This window comes from Neodiprion lecontei, chromosome 4 (assembly GCF_021901455.1).
Source record: "Neodiprion lecontei isolate iyNeoLeco1 chromosome 4, iyNeoLeco1.1, whole genome shotgun sequence".
Lineage (NCBI taxonomy): Eukaryota > Metazoa > Arthropoda > Insecta > Hymenoptera > Diprionidae > Neodiprion > Neodiprion lecontei.
The window spans coordinates 35,010,507-35,027,241 of record NC_060263.1 but is presented as its reverse complement, the minus strand read 5'-3'; the positions used below and the strand labels follow the sequence as shown (position 1 = coordinate 35,027,241).

Sequence of the window (16,735 nt, the reverse complement as noted above, 5' to 3'; positions counted from 1 at the left end):
CGTTTCAAAGAGTAACATTGATATCGTTGGACGGTTTTAATGCGGTGTAAGTGGACACGTTATTACGAGTCACAGTTTCCGGTGCAGGAATTTAAACGATTCATGTTCGTAGTATGTAGATTCCGTGAATTATATATCAAATACGTGCTACGATTCGAAAATTTCAGCACGCCTTCCGTTATTGTATCAAATTTTTTACTCGTTTTCAATTTTATTCACAGAAAAAAAAACAAAGCTTGAAACGAAGATGAAATTAGTACCTTTCAGTGGTGTCAATAACAGTTGTTCAAAGTTCACTTAAAAGTCAAGCACGAAAGAGTGACCACCGCCCTTAACCCGCGTCAAATTCAACCCGGGTTTGTCAATGGTTTTTACCAAATCACAGGTCGATTTTCGGCACGGTATAATTACCACTTCTGAATTCTCCGCGCATGGTGGGATACCGGATGCGAAAACATTGTTCGAGACACGCGGTTTCGCTGATTCTAGACACAGTGGATTACCACCAATATTTTCAATCTTTTTTCCATGAATTAAACGCGGCATATTTTCTCATCGAATATTCCTTCCCGGATCAGCTGCGATTTCAATTTTTACGTGAGCCCACCTTATCCGGGCACGAGGCTAAGGATTTTGGGGAAGTGGGAAGTTGAGTCGAAGCGGAAACCGGAAGCTGTTTCTCTTGCGTAAACGGGGGCACCTTGTAATCGATTTTCTCATTTTGTTATTCTCCTTGCGAGCCCTTCACTTTTTTTCAACGGTTACCAGAGATTCAACTGATCAGCTCTGCAGCAGCACGATCAGGGACGGTAATTAATTCTTCAAGTTTTAAACGGCAATTACTGTGATCTGGATCGAAAAGCTGCTCGCTTTCATCGCTAAAATTTGAAAATTGCAATCGGGACAAGCGATTACAATTATTTCGAGTATATAAAAGGAAAGGAACAACGCAATCCTTTGGGAAAAGTATAATCTATAAAAAAGGTGGTCAGTTTTCCGCCGCGTTCAATCACCCGTAATTTTTCACAACCCTCGACGAGCAACACCGGAAATTTTCACCGCAACCTCACCGCGTGGCCTTTAACCTTAATCAAAGCGCATATCGGTCGAATATCGCTTTTAGTTCGTCCCTCATTTTCTCGTTTATCTCGAGCACTTCTTGTTCGAGACGTCGGAATAAGTTCGCCGATACGTTCTCAAGACAGACATTTCTTAGACGTTCGATGGGAGATGTTTGAATTAGGAAGAGAAGAAAAACAACAAAGAAAAGTGTACGACGAAGCGAATGGCAACGAGGAGAGTATTACGTTTGGAGAAAAAATTTCGTCCGATTGAACAAAAATACACCGCAACTTCGATGAAACTCACGTTTCGTATCTACCGCGTCTCTCGGCTTGTCAAAGAAAATTATGAAGAAATTTGCTCGCTCGTTTCGGGACGGGGAAATTTATTCCGGCTACTCACCGTTCGCTCAGGGTGCAGGCGGGTGACCTGATGACCCAAATAACCCGGAAGGCGACCTGGTCACACACGAATTTCCACGAAGCGAACCTGTTTCAAACGACCAGGTCGCTTATTTAGCCCGACAAGTGTAATAGCCCACTTTTCAGGTACGTCAACTGAGAGTTTAAGTAGGTCAGAACGGCTCGCGGTTAGCTCGAAAAATTCGTACCGGTACGAGTCAAAGGGGTGGCAGCAGCTGGAAAATGAGAATAAAAAACGGGCCAAAAACAGGAGCAGGGATCGGTCGCGGGTGGAAGAAGAGAGGAAAAATAAGCGGGAAAAATGGTCGCGCCGGCCGGAAAAACGGAACGGCAACCCCGGGTTAGGCGGCTCTGCTGACGCGGCAGATGGGGGATTTTGAACGAGGGTGATTTCCTCGGATACCACGCGTCATTGATTCCGATACAAATCGCGTATAAAGTTTAAGACGACGCGTGCAGGCCAAAGCGCCTTTCAACGGTCACCGTAAACTTTTTCCTCACACAGAGATCAAAGCGTTATATCGTCCCATTTCGTTTAAAGGGTTCCTCGGATTCCTCTTGCAGAACGAAGAAAAAGGGCCCCGCTGATTGCGCTGATATGTTGGCGAGGAGATCGGCGGATATCCTCTCCGCCATTTTTCACCTCCAAGTATCCTGGCTGTCGTCGGCTAACTGCCTGGTCGGTGAAGTGATTCTGGCGAACGGATTCAACGAGAACCAGAATCAGGGGATGTTTTCACGCTTCCATGTCGGTCAGGATGACTGAAAATTCACGAATTATTCACGCGTGCAGGGCTTACGGATGTGGATAATTGATCCGTCATTTTCACTGAGTACGATTGGAACGCGAAGACTCGGTTTTGCAGACTTCAACTGTCTCGATGAATTCGGTCCGCTTGATTCTTGGTCGTAACTTTGTCGCATCTCAGATATGCTTCAACCCTGTACTGGGAAGCCGAGTAAATTGGTTAGTCGATGATTTCTCAACCATCCGGAGGACAGCCGAGTGTCCGGAATACCTCGAGGATTCAGCGGTCGTGTCTACCGGCTCTGCAAACTGCTGCAGCTCCGTTCGGTTGAAACTGCAACGATGATAATCGATGAGTGCGGAGTGACATGGCGGAGTAACTAAGGTATGGAAATAGCACGTTTCCTGGTCGGCAGAATAAATCGGGGCACTCCTTTACCTGCGTCAATTCCCGGGTCATGCTGGACGTGGACAAGCGTGCGGAATACCGCTGAAGCGTTGGAAGAATTTGCATTCTATGCGATTAGTGGTCGCGAAAAGCGGACGAGGAAAAACGTGACGGAATGACGATTCCGATTCTCGATTGGAACGGGCCGCGCTTATACACCCTTGACGAATATCGCCGCGTGCTTTGACGAGGATAAAAACGTCGTCGAGGTTACGGATTTCGGTAATACGGGACCGTGCCCGCGACTTAGCAACGTGGCTGCTAATTAATGCCGAAAACCACACCTTCGCTGGCAATTCTGCCAAACTCATGCATCTATGACAGCGATGGGCGGGGCAGGACGGTCTAAACAAATTTTCCCGATCCCCGATTGGCCGGGACACTTAAAAATAGTCGGTTGGGGTGTGGTGACTCGGATACGGCCAGGCGTAGCACACATCAAACGGCATAAATATCTACACACTGGCTTGTCGCCCGCCGCGACACACATTCAAACTACACGGAGAAAACCCATGTGGCTTGCGGAGACACTGCCTGTAGAGGATGCCTGCGAGCTCCTCACTCCGATGCTCGACCTCGAGGATTTCAGATCTTGAGTACCCTTCGGAGCCCGAAGTCGGTCCGTTGTCATCGCAGGCCGCGGCTGAAGAATCGCGACCGTACCGCAAGTTCCATATTTCCGTCAAACGCTCCTACCGATCGTTTTTTCTTGTCGCGGATGATCCAACGCGGATGGATCATGCGCCGCGAAGCGGTTTCGCGTTCGGAGTGACCAGCGGTCGGTTTATCGGGGACTTTTACGGTGATGAATGTGAAAATACAGATCAGTGTAGCGAGGAACGGTTGAACCGATGCTTTCGAATCCCACGATTCTTTGAGAAGCCCAAACAAAGTTCACCGTGAGTGTCTGGAGCGTAATCGTGCGTGTGTGTTGACAAGTGTTTTCTGGCAAGCGCGTATTCATCGGTCGGAATAACGTGCCCGTAGTCCAATAAACTTGGAAAATGTTCGAGTGACGGGAATCGGGGGAACTTTTTGGAAGCGGGGAAGAAAGACGGAAAGTCACGCGGCTCAAGCAGGTCCGAATTTTACCGTCCCCGAGATGATGACCTTGATGACAGACGTCGGTCAGTATCCCTACGAGGCGGGGAGCAGGTCCTCGTACGAAAGTTATCACCATCATCGACATCATCATCACTTCTACGCGACAACTTCCGACGCCGATTACCTCCAACGATACTCCAACGATCGGGACGATCATCCGAGGGCCACAAGCGCCGATGGGAGCTTGGCTTCGGCTGAAAGCAACGGCTCTGGACGCTGCTATCATCGAGATCCTCTACGGTACTCGTTCATGCACGTAATACGCACCTACATGTCCGCCTTCGATTTGTAAAAGAAAAAAAAATTGGTCTTCTTACAACGCTCTTCGCCCCCATTTGCTGTACGATGATTTTATTTGATCATTGATTTGGCGGTTGCATCGTGTCGTTAAATTTTACACTCTCGCATTAACGTTCGGAGTGATCCGTCGAGGCGATCAATGGTCCAAGCGAACGGTTCAAAAGCCGATACTTTCACGTGCAGATGAAAATCAAAATGCGAGCATAATTCTACCAGCCTTTAATAACCACGTTTGGTCTGAACTCGCTTATCGCATTCGGCCTTTAATACAAACGTCGATCCGGTACATCAGCAACAGTCGATAAACGTCACGTTTTCAACTAGAATTGAATGATTGAGCGTTCCTCTCAAAACTTTTAATGACATCCCTCGGACCCGAAAGCACAATTGAATAAATTTATTCGTATCATTTTCCGACTTGTAACAATGAAATATGTTGAAAGTTTACCCGCACTCGAAGTAACCTCGTATTTCCGTAGAGAAAAAGATAAATAAAAGATAATAAAAAAGGGGGTCAGGCCGGTTCGGAATTGGCGAAGTTCCGCGCCTATTCAGACCTCTGAGAACGCGCGGCTGCGGCAACCGCATGATGCACGGTATCGCATGCGTATAACACAAGGCGCGTGCTTCCAGGCGTAACTATCGACAACTATTGAATAACTAGGCTGCTTCGCAGCGAGCCTCCTCGACCACGTCGTGTCCCCATATCTACATATATATACATATTCTACGTGCATAGCGCACACACAAGCAGGAAACACGAGCAACCGCCAACCCAGCCTAGCAAGTTATACACACGCCTAGAAAATTGCGTAGTCTGAAAATATTCCGACAAGTATACAAATCTCGATGGGAGATAATTGATGAAAAAAAAAAAAAAAACCGAAGAAATTAGTCGTTAGGACGCATTTTAATTCCCCAGGCGACATACAATTTTTTTTTAAAGCAAAAACTTCGAGGATATTGACCGTCGATCAGTGCTGTTATACCGATCTAATTAACCAATTATTCTGTTTTTCACTTTTAATGTATTTTTCTTTTTCGGTTGAGAAAATTTATCGAATCAGTAATGAAGTCTGTGTGAAACGAGGTAAAATTAATTCTCCGCAAGGGTAACACGGCGAAAATATCAGCGATTTGTTTTTTTTTTTTTTCTTCATTCTTGGCACAATTTTTACCGGAGATGAAGTACTCGTACTTCGTTATTAGATGTGAAAGAAAATTAAACAAGCCACTGTACGCAGCCTTTTTACCGTTTCGTATACGGGTGTGCAAATTTTCCGGTTCAAATCCATATTAGGAGAGAGAGAATAATGCTGGGTATGAGAAAATGTTATAATTTACTCGTTAGAACCGCGCAGTTTAATATCGGAGGGCGTCTCGTTATCTCTCGGATTCCAATCTAACCAAGGATCTTCCTCTTCTGCCGGAGCAAGTTTCCTCAAATTTATATTTGTACGTTATTATTCCAGCCCCGCTTTTGTAATATTCCGGTTACCATTACCTCGGTGAAAAATTATAGTCGAGTAATTTTTAGGATCGATTGATCAGGGATCAAATAATACAAGCGAATCACCCCATCAAATTACGTTTGAGTATACGGAAAATTAACTTTACGAGTTTGAATGAAATCATACGCGATTCTCCTGTGTTTGACAATCGGCCAATTTGCTATACAATCCGAAAACATTATTTCTGAAATTACGTAACGCGTTTTCAAAGGGTTCCAAAATACAGGAGGGTTTCCGAGTGACGTACCGTGCGAAAACAAAAACTCTTTAAAATTGATAATTAAACTGTACTGATTGTTATAGAAAAGTTTCAACATCCACGTTCCGGCAGTCACGGGAAATTTTCTGTACAAACTCGACTAAATTGACCAGAATAACAATGGAGATTATTCAACAACTTACCACCTTCATTTACCGATACCAGATGTACGTCATTATTTAGTTAAAGCATAAACGGGTGTCAAGTTGAAACCGCAGTATCTGTGTACCTACAAATAAGTGCAAGCATTTGATGGAGGGAAAAATATTCCGCAAGCCTAATCGTATAATGAGAAATGCGCTAATTCGCTGCTTTTTATAAACAAGCCCTTCTCTTGCAGAGTGCATTAATTACGAGGGTAAAAAAGTGTAAGCCAATATGTTATATCGATCGACAAATATTACAGTATCGTGACGACGCGATCAGTGTTTCAATATCTCTACTTTTCCACACTTTTCCACAATTTTCCAACGAGTCCAGGGTTAAGCCGCTACAGAAACGTACGTTCTATACTGTTCCGCATCGTTTCGCTGCCGGGTAAGAGGCTGACACATTTACGGCCGTACCGCAACGCCCGGGGAATACAGGGGCGAAAATTCGCTGCGGCTATGCTCGACGATGTCTTTACTGCCCTAGAAACAGTTCACACTTTACCTGCAGCGGTTGTTTGTTTTTGTTTTTTTCTATTTTTCGTTTGTCTTTTTTTTTTTTTTTTTTTTACCCCTTATTCTCAGCTTTTTCGTTTTTTCCATGCACGTCGCGAAGGCCGAAATCCGCACGCGACTTTTCCGTCCTCGATGTCGAGGCGAATAAGAAAACCACGAAAAACAATCAGCGTGGACGACATCGTCGGGGTGACGGAGAAATCCGCCTTTTCTGCGTCTACTGCTCGTTGGTAGGAATCAGCGGAAACTTAGTCGATTTTAAAACTCATGGAGGAAAAAAAGGATTTAGGTGTCTGTTGAGTTAGCGAAGTTTTCGTTGTTATACATAGTAGAAGTTTTTTGTAAAATTGGTGTCGTCACACTAACGGTTGTAATTATTGCTTGAATTACAATTGACAAATGTGATGCAAGTAACTATTTTTCGCGGTGGTAATTGTCGGTATATTTTCTGGTTAACGCGACATTGGATCTGTTTTTTCAGTTTAATACATTTGTTTTTTGATAAGCTAGGCCTTAACATCAATTTATTGTGGCATAGACATGAAATTTTCGCAATAGTTGTGAAGAAAAATACAAACATGTACAGTGTGAATGATGCTTAATAAAAACAAATAATAACGTACTAGATTTTTGGTCACAGCTGCGAAACTCATTCTCGTAACGTAGTCGGGACTTTATTTCTTCGATTGCGATAGAAATGGTGATAGTTAAGAACAGTGTTAAAACCAAAAATAGAAAATTCCTCGATGTTTGAATTCAGTTTGGATTCATTCGATCGAACGAATTGTTCGACTGCCGAGAGTTCAGTTTTTAAAACTGTACAATCGATTGTCAGATATTTTTAGTAAAAAAAGATTTTTTATTCACACAGATATTTACAGAAAACGGCGATTTGAAATTTCTTCTTAAAACAGCGGAAAATTTTTGTTTCTCGTTGTCCGTTGACCGAAGCGAGACACTCGGTTTGAGCAATTAGAGAAATTGATTCGTCCAGGCCGTCGGCACTTGAACGAGGATGAAAACTATATATTTATCAAATAGAGGATATTTTTTTCAGCCAACGAGCGAATGCGCGAAAGAGTAAATATTTTTCTCTTCGCTACGTTGAGTGCAATCCGCATGCGTATGAAACTTTTTTATATTATCCTTTCCACGAGGGGAGAGAAAGGGGGTCAAAATGAATGGGATATGAAAATAATATATCGTGCGGACGTTATTAGAATTTTCAACAGATCGTACGTCACACGCGTTGGATAACGTAACGCGTATTATAACGGCACGGATATATTTCTATAGAAAAGTTGTCGGCTGCTGTACCAACGCGACAGCTAATACAGCAAATGTAAAATCACGATCAATGAAATTTACAGCTGATCTGCAAACGCGGCGTGGAAAAATTTCAACATGTCGAGGGTAAAAAAGGTGGCTAAGGCTATCGGCGATTGATTTAAACGCTTCTCAATTTACCCCGATAATTACTCATGTCCCGTCCAACTTTCGTCGGCTCAATTATCGCGGTAATTCTTCGCTTCCCCCATTTTCGAAAACCGGAAACTCACTCACGAGAATTCGTGTTTTTCGTCGAGTTCCTTCGAGCTTTCAAGATTCTGGCAATTTTCACCATGAGTATTACAGCTTTCGTGAATCAGTAACATGCCCAAATTCGTAGGAGAAAATTATCCGCAATTATCGGTACGGAGGGTACAAAATATCTTTAACAAAAATAGCTCGTATACATAATTTCACAACTCACTCGCATATATGAGGAAAGTGCTTGTCTAGACGACCGAAAATGCAATTACATGTTATTTGCCGTTTGATAAATCGACGGAACGACGAACGGAGAGATGTTGAAAGAATAGAAGAATTTCACGAGCCAGGTTGGGAGATGTTATTTTAATTTGCACGAGCTTTTCCGGTTCGATAGTCGTCGGCAATTTTATTTCTTTCCGCTGAAAGTACGGAGTAGCTTGAAAAAAGTTACTTCCTTCGACGCCGCGACGTTCACAAAAAGTCGAAACACATTTCTCCTCCATTTCCAACCGAACAGCGAGAGAAAGAATGAGAAATTTATTCGATCGAATAACGTGTTAAGTCACGGAGAATTTCATTGGCTCGTTTAAACCTATAATAATTAATCGCAAATAGCGATCGTAGTTCTAGAAACGAAATGAAACAAACCTCAAATTGTGAGCTTCTAGTTTCGCCAACTTATAAAGTTGTGCAGACTACTGCACAAATTTGCAATCGCAGAAACTACGCGAATCTCATCTGTTTGCTTCGAATGCAGGACAAACCTGCACCGTACAATTTATTCATGTATTTGAAACGGGTTAGCAATTTAATTGAAACAAACGAACTTGTGTGCTTCGTGAATATCAAGACGGTTGGACTGTTTTTGATCTGTTTAGTTTCAGTGCAAACCGGGTTCTTATCGGTTTAGTTCTGGACACAGAAGAGGATTCACGCGAATTAGAGAAAACGATTTTTGCGATAAAGGGTTTGGTTTTACGTCATTTTTGAGCAATAAAATAAAGTTTTTCAACCTTATACGTACATGCGTATGTTCCGCCCTTTTCAAATCAATTTGAAAAAAAGAAGTCGAAATCACTCGATTTGAAGGGTAGTTTTAAACCGTGAAATTTAACCTGCGAATGAAATGGTAAAACAGTCCAATATGAAAATCGTTACCCGAGCTCTGGTTAGTGGGTTTCTTTTCGTTTTTTTTTTTTTTTTTATTTTCACGATATCAATAACATAAATCCTCAAGTTCGATCATCCCGCAATAAAACTATCAAAAAAAAATCTCGATTCTCAATAATCGAACTTCCATAAACCTGCAGGACACCAGGAATATGTTAACCCTTTCAATAACACAGTTTTCCAATTAATGTTTTGGTCCGAATTTTGTGACACGTAAGGTTTTTGGGGTAGCCGATGACGAATCTGAAGTCTAAATTTGATAATTTCTAAATCCAAGATGACTGATCTAGTACGATGAATGTAAAATCGAAAAAACTATCAAAATTCGATGATTCTGACCGAAAATAAGGTTTCCCCATATTTTAATAGTCGTGCGAAGTAACAACGATCATTTAAAGTTGTAAATAAAGTGTAATAAGGCTAGGGCATGGAAATTTTTGAGGAAATCTAAACGCTTAAGCCGCAAATCAGGATCGAAAATTCGAAGGTACAATTTTGTTCCACCTCTGAAATTCTGACGCTTTTCCATATTTGCCCGCAGATCGCAATCCCGGTACACCCCAGACTCCGACGACGCGTCCTCGGTCATTTCTGCGGATGCGTCCGCGGATTTGGAGTCGCCATCGGCTGACGGCGAGGAGGCGGGGGAGGGAGAAGCCGTCGAGCACGTGCCGCACCCCCACGTCCTGGACGCCGGAAGTCCCCACGGACCGCGAAGGTGTCTCTTGTGGGCGTGCAAGGCGTGCAAGAAGAAGACGGTGACGGTCGACCGAAGGAAAGCGGCGACGCTGAGGGAGCGAAGACGTCTGCGGAAGGTTTGTTTCCGTTTTCCTTCATTTCTATCAATCTTCTTGCCGATACTTTTGGAGAAATTAATTGGCGAAACGGGGCGTCAAAGTTGGCGCAGCTGAGGAGTTGAGCAGACTCCGCGGGTTATTTGGCCTGTAACTTGGCAGACGGAAGTTGGCCAAGATATGATTAAGATAAGAGGCAAGTTTTGGCTCGAAAATATTGTCGGTAAATTTTCAAGAATTAAATCAAACTTGACGGGAGCCGTCACGCCGCTATTCTCTGGCTCTGGTTTCCTGGCAGGCGCCGTTTATACATATCCTCGGATACACGCGTAGCTGGATAATTTTGTGAAAAGTTATCGCTGGGATTAGAACCGGCAGCAGTACGTACAGACCGTAATAACTCTCGTCTCCGTCTCCACGTTTACATCGCTCTTCGATTCCAGGTGAACGAAGCCTTCGAGGCTTTGAAACGACGGACGAGCAACAACCCGAACCAGCGTCTGCCCAAGGTCGAGATTCTCAGAAACGCCATCGAGTACATCGAGAGCCTCGAAGCCCTTCTTCAAGGCAGCATCACTCCCGGCTCCCAGGATCATCCTTCCGTCGAGAACATGGTGGGTTTCATCTTCTTATTTTCATGCATTGTTGTTCGAGGGTTTATCTCTTACCCTGTGACAAGGGAGGGAAGAGAAGCGATGAAACTCGTCGGTCCTTCTGAATGGAAGAGACGTCTTGGGAGATGCTGAGGGCGCCTGAATAACCCGCTGGGGGAAATACTTTGAAAAGCTCACCCCAACCCCCTCCCCCCTCCGCGCGCCCACTTTTATTACACCGACGTTGATTAGTCCTTTGAACTGCAATTTCTTTAATATATAATACTCGACTTAGAATTTGTCAAACAGCGAGAAGCTTTTGGCGGATGAAACGGTGCTTATATATTTTACGCTTAAATACCTCTGGACGATATTTGATTGTTCAGAGTCAAATGTATGGTGCAGCAAACTCCCGATAAGCGAGATCTTGAAGAGATTTCTCAAGCGTGTAATATAATCCTCGTTATCGCTTCGAAATAACCCCAGTGCCTCAATTTCGAGTAACAATAAAATTAGTCGAATCTTAGAGTTATGTTAGAGCGTAATTTCTATTTCGGTATCGAACAATCAGTCAACCGATTGTACGAAACTTTTACTTATATGATCAGGACGAAGTTGGACGCGGTCCAGCAAGGAAGCAGGACAAAGTTGTTAATTAGCGTTATCGGAAGGGTGATAAATAATTTGTTGGATCGAAAAAGTTTTCACCCGTGTAATGACGCGCGTATTTTTGTTCGCTCATCAGTCTCGCGATCGGGGAAGCTGTAGAGATAAATTAGCAGCACGTAAAGTACGATAATGTAATTAAAATCAAATCGGTCGCACGATCGATTTACCGCACAATTCTCTGTACCTTGCATCTCTGGTAACTCGACGAAACAAATCTCAGAGCTCTATATATAATACACATATATATAGATATATATAATTATATATACTGTATGTGAGTCAGGGAATCAGAAATTGACTTGTCGCGATGTCGATACAGAGAGGAAGCGAACTGTAATACTATTTCCGGAGATAGAAATATCCCGCAACAATCGTTGCGAGCTGTACCGGAGACCAAAGTAACTGCAGATCCACTGTGCAGATTATAAATTTTTGTGTAATTGAAAATTCTGGAATCGATTCAAAACTTCTCGCCTCTCGAGTTATGGATTATCAGAATTCCCTTCGAAGAATTAGATGCTCCGAAAAATCTTACGTATAATTTCTGAGTCGTTATGGAATCACTGTATCAACTATGGTCGACCCTTCATTCTCAAAACCGAAGTTTCCCAACGAAATAAATAATTCGTATTGGCGAGTTTTCAAAGCAGAAAAAATTAAGGTCTCCAGGCATATCACCACGATGTATGTACGGAAAATCACACGTACCATTGACATTCGTAATTCAATTGATCCGCGGTGTCGGAAAGAAAAGCCATCGGGCAATTTTCCGAAAGGGGAACGTGTAAATGTGTATTCAACGGGGGTGGCAGGCCGGCGGATGATGAGGGGGGTGAATAGGCGGTTTTATTTACCGTGCAACTCGATATCTGCTCTCGACGTCGGCGTCTCTCTGCAGCCGTGACATTATTGGCTTTCGATACATGTATACTTGGATACTTGGATACCTGCTTCGTTAGCCTCGACGGTAGCCGTACTCGAGCGATACCCGCGGAAACAGGAGCGGACAAGGATCGCTGTACGGTTCGGGGGTGAGGATCAACCACTCCGAGGACCCACCCGACCGGAAGTGCTAAGTTTCAACTCTGTTTAGCCTCCAGATGATACGGTTTAGGACCCGATTCATGTTCGCAGCCTCCGTGGGGCCGCTCAGCTCACTTCAGACGGTCAAAGTGGCGAAGACGCGAGCTTAAGTCAGAAGGAAATGACTTTTACGCCGTCTTGTACAGCATTCTTTTTCGTCGGACGGAAGACTCGGGGTTTTTCGGATCTTTGGACTCCGTGATCCGCAAGTTTGTGCCCAAAGCCGAAAGCCGTCGTTAAGAATTCACGAAACTGATGTGTTGGAAATAAAATTCCATTCAACCCTTGTACGGTGAACCGGAAATTGAGCGGTGGTTATAGACTCTTGTCAAGCCGTTCAAAGCCCACCGGAAAGAGACGCGGCAATGCGATTCGAATCAGGTCATTTCCCTCGAGCTTTATAAAACCGGACCACGATTAACTAGAATTGGAAATTGACGGTGAAAACGTTTTCATTCTTCCCCTTTTGGATCGAAGACGAAGCATGGTGGAAATGGAAGGAATTAGGGAACGGTAAAGTGCTATACAAAAAACGTGACTTGTGTCTCATTCTAGTAAAATGACCTTAATAAAAGTGAGTACTAAAACATGCTAGATCATTTGATTACAGCTACAGGACTAATTTTCATTTTGTACCCGAAACTGTTCTATGGCAGTAGAAAAATGAAAATAGGTGAAAACTGTGTAGTTTTTTAGTGTCAATTAAAAATTTCCCTCAGTGCAGGGGTTAGAAAACAGCCGGGCAGTTGCAGTACGAATTCCCAAAGTTCAATTCGTGCACCGTTTAAACTTGTAAAGCCAGGGACGAACTCTTCGGGTAACTTATCTCGACTTCGGGTGTACTTACGTACAGCGTTTCGACAAGTAACGAATCCCGACGTGAAGTAAGGTAAAAGTAACTAGCGGAGACCTGACCTATCTCTCTAGTTGCACAGTGGAAGCGTCCGTGGGATTTCTAGCATTGTATTTTCAAGACACACACATACGCATCGCCTGCAACCGACTCAGTTTTCAACAGTTCAGTGCCGCGAGTCCCGCGGGAACTGCAGCAGCATTGTTTCTATACGCCGGAAATAGAAGCACCGGCTTTGTCTATGAGGCGCAGCAGCGAAGCCAGAAGACCGAACTTTCGAATACTCGCTAAATTTATTGTTCCAATGCAGACTCCGCAGCTTCGCTCTTCCTCGAACACTGTTAGCCACTCGCTCGTCTGCATGCTGATCCAACCCGAAGGCTCATCTTTCTGGGTCTTAAGGTCCCTCACTTTGTTCTTACTCTAAACATAGAGCATGGTCAGTGTCTCATAGATTTACGGATTTCGACTCGAGGCTGTTTAGCCCCCGAATTCCTTCCGGAAAGCGCGCAATCTGTTTTACCTGCGGTCGGTATATCAGGGAAATGGTGGATCGGCGATCGGCAACTGCCGGTAATTCGAAGCCGCCGATCGGCGAAAATAAATACCGAGGGGTAAAAAAGAGAATGAAAGTAGGCTGCAATCCCAATCGTTGCGTGATATGCGCACCGCGCCCCGTTACCGCTTCTGTTTCATTTCAATTTTCTCGCTCCACCTCGTTCTCATTTTCCACCAATTCTCCTCTCTCCTTCCTTCTCGTCCAGCCCGCAGTGTAATGCGTAAGCTTTAAAATTTCAAAGGAGGTTAGGTAAACGCGATCGTCCGGCTTTTTTCCCCGCTTCGTTTCACATCGGATCATGCACAGTCTACACTCGTCATACTGGTAAAAAGCTTTCCAATTTCCGTTTGCTTTGCGGCAAATTGAGGGGTGGATAGAAAGCTGCCCATGCATTATCGTAACGCGTCGGATTTTATATTGAATCGACGCGATCCTCAAGCTTTTAAATTTTATTTCACAACGAGAAAGCTCCCTCCTGTAATTAGCCCGAGAATCGTGCATTGCATATAATATCTGCAAGCAGACCCTCACGATTCACCGCAATTCATTACGGTTAAACATTACATCAGTTCCTCTTCGCTTGTGGTAAGAGCGTGAAATTAATGTCCAAGTCATACTCAGCCGTACAGCTCGCTTCCGTTCTTCTGCATCAATTAAATCTTAGAGCTGCAATGGAAGGAGCAATCCACCGGATTGCTTCCTCGGTGATAAACGTGGTGAAAAAGTGCTTCCAGTTGTCTTATGATACGTATACCTGCACTTGTTGTTTATGTTTGCTTTCAATATTTGTTCCTGGTAGACTGAAATATGACGGTTTGAATGTTATGCTGTGGTCGTTTTTTTTTTTTCATTCTATTGCTTTTACCAGACGATCATTGTTCCTTTTTAAAATACGATCACGAAGCTTATAACACTTGTGAATATTTGATCGCAATGTACGTTGAGTACTTTTTCCTCCGAGACGTTTTTACACCTAATTCGTTCAACACCGGGAGGCTGCAAAAGCTTAAAAAAGGAGTAAAGAAACAGAACAGCACGCTTCAAACCAAATATACATATACATAGATATTAGTTCGTGTCTGAAAGGGTTAAAAATATCAAATTACAGAGTTTTAATTAGATAAGAAACTAATTTAAGTCTGTGGCAAGTGACATGAGCCAGCTGCAATTACGATTCGTTTTGTACTTAGCAGTAGCCAGTATCGCTTTCGGAGTTTGGTGGGTCGTCTGAAGGTTTTTTTTTTTTTTTTTTGTTTTTTCCTTGTTTAAATTCATTACTTTTTTTCTCATGATTCTGTCCCTTTATTTCTCGAACCTTGGTCCCTCCTTCGACAGACGCGCGGCCCGTTAACCGTTAAACGCAATTAATAGGATAAAAAGGGGCTGGTGCTGGTGCTCAACGAGGGTGAGGATCAGAAGAAGGTCGAGCTCGAGTTAGGAAAAGCACAGCGTGCATTCCTCGTGCCGCATATGCGCACGTCTCAGACTGATCTGTGAGATCAAGTAATATAATAATAATAAGAAGGAGAAGTAAAAGAAGAAGAAGAAGAAGAAGAAGAAGAAACGTAACGCCTTATCTATAATATTATCCATTTACGTAACGACCTCGTGTCAACCCCCGTACATATGCATGTACACGCAGGCTGCAGCTTTTCATTTCTCTTGATTTTTTCGCCATAGCGGGTTTTTTAATTCCTCCTTTTTTCTACCACGCCATCTCTCTCTCTCTCTCTCTCTTTTTTACACTGCGTGACACACGTGTTGGCCACGTGGACCACACTCGACCGGCTCGAGCGACGGACGCCAATGTTTTTGCCCCCTTGGCAGCATTAAGTATATATTACCACTTTTTTCCACCCCGGACCCGTCGCAAGAACCGCTTCCAATACCTAAGCGCGACAATGACTTTTTCTCCTTACCTACTTGCACTTTCCGCGGACGTCGTCGTCGAACCCTAGAGATTTTACTCCACATTCACGCACGGCCGACGTTACGTAACCGGAGGACACGATAATCGGTGGCATCCACCTTTCCGTATTCGGAAAATGCTCTCCCCCCTTCGCCAGTGATTATCTATTATTCATTTTCACTCGCTCGTCGCACCGCAAGCTACTGTCAGACTATCGATTTTACCGATACGTCTCAACGCCGCTGAAAAATTCATATGCCGAATGATAAATCGGGGCAACTTGCAGGACCTTGTTCCATCTTTCTCTTCGTCTTTTTTTGGAATCATGAGTATTTCATCCTACGGTCAAATCTCATTTTTTGATTCATCGATATCGCTGAGCTAGAAAATGGTTTCGAAATTCTGGACTCGATGAGATGAGAAACTTGATTTTTCTAATTTTAATTACACATATTTAAGGCAGTTGATATTTTTCTTCAGAAGAATGTCTGGTCTATTCTTAACTCGAATACGATCACGGCTTTAAATGTTCCACTTGTTTAAGCTCATTTTTTTTTTCATATTTCTCATATATTTTTGTACTTTTTATACTCTTTGGTGCCTGACTCGTTAAAATTTTATGCAAAATTACAATAATTTATTTATTCATATGCTCGTCATAGACGATTAACGTGAAAAAACTCGTTGTTGGGCAATGCAGATGAATCGTTATGAAAAATTACACAAAATACGCATTTACGGAAATTCAGCAGCATAACCCGCGCAGCTCTGTTTTCGATTTATTGATCATTGCAAGATGCGCTCGTATTTTCGATTAATTTTTGCATCCGGAACGCTCAAGCGTCGAAAATTAATGACGGCACCAATTACACAGGTGAAGGAGAATCTGAATACACACCTAGTTGCGCGTATAATATTTGCTGTCGACTGGTGAGAATCGACGTAGCTGGATGTCGAAAAACCAACACGACTGTATAAATTTCTTTACTGCTCGTGATGATGCTGACATTTTCATTCGGTGCAGGAAGCGATAAACTGATACTTCCGTGTTAT

At 43.4% G+C, this 16,735-nt stretch overlaps 1 protein-coding gene across 5 annotated transcripts in view; it reads left to right on the top strand.

Annotated features, from left to right (window-relative positions):
- The first annotated feature begins 3,221 nt into the window (after window positions 1-3,221).
- Window positions 3,222-16,735, top strand: part of LOC107222397 (transcription factor SUM-1) — a 62,280-nt gene continuing 48,766 nt past the window's right edge. For all 5 annotated transcript variants that reach the window (XR_006903764.1, XR_006903762.1, XR_006903763.1 and 2 more), the window contains exons 1-3: window positions 3,222-4,024; window positions 9,764-10,037; window positions 10,460-10,630. Coding sequence is in view for 2 of the 5 variants with exons in the window: in XM_015661756.2 (XP_015517242.1) it covers window positions 3,783-4,024; window positions 9,764-10,037; window positions 10,460-10,630 (687 nt within the window). In the remaining 3 variants the exon portion in view is untranslated. The remainder of the gene's footprint in view (window positions 4,025-9,763; window positions 10,038-10,459; window positions 10,631-16,735) is intronic.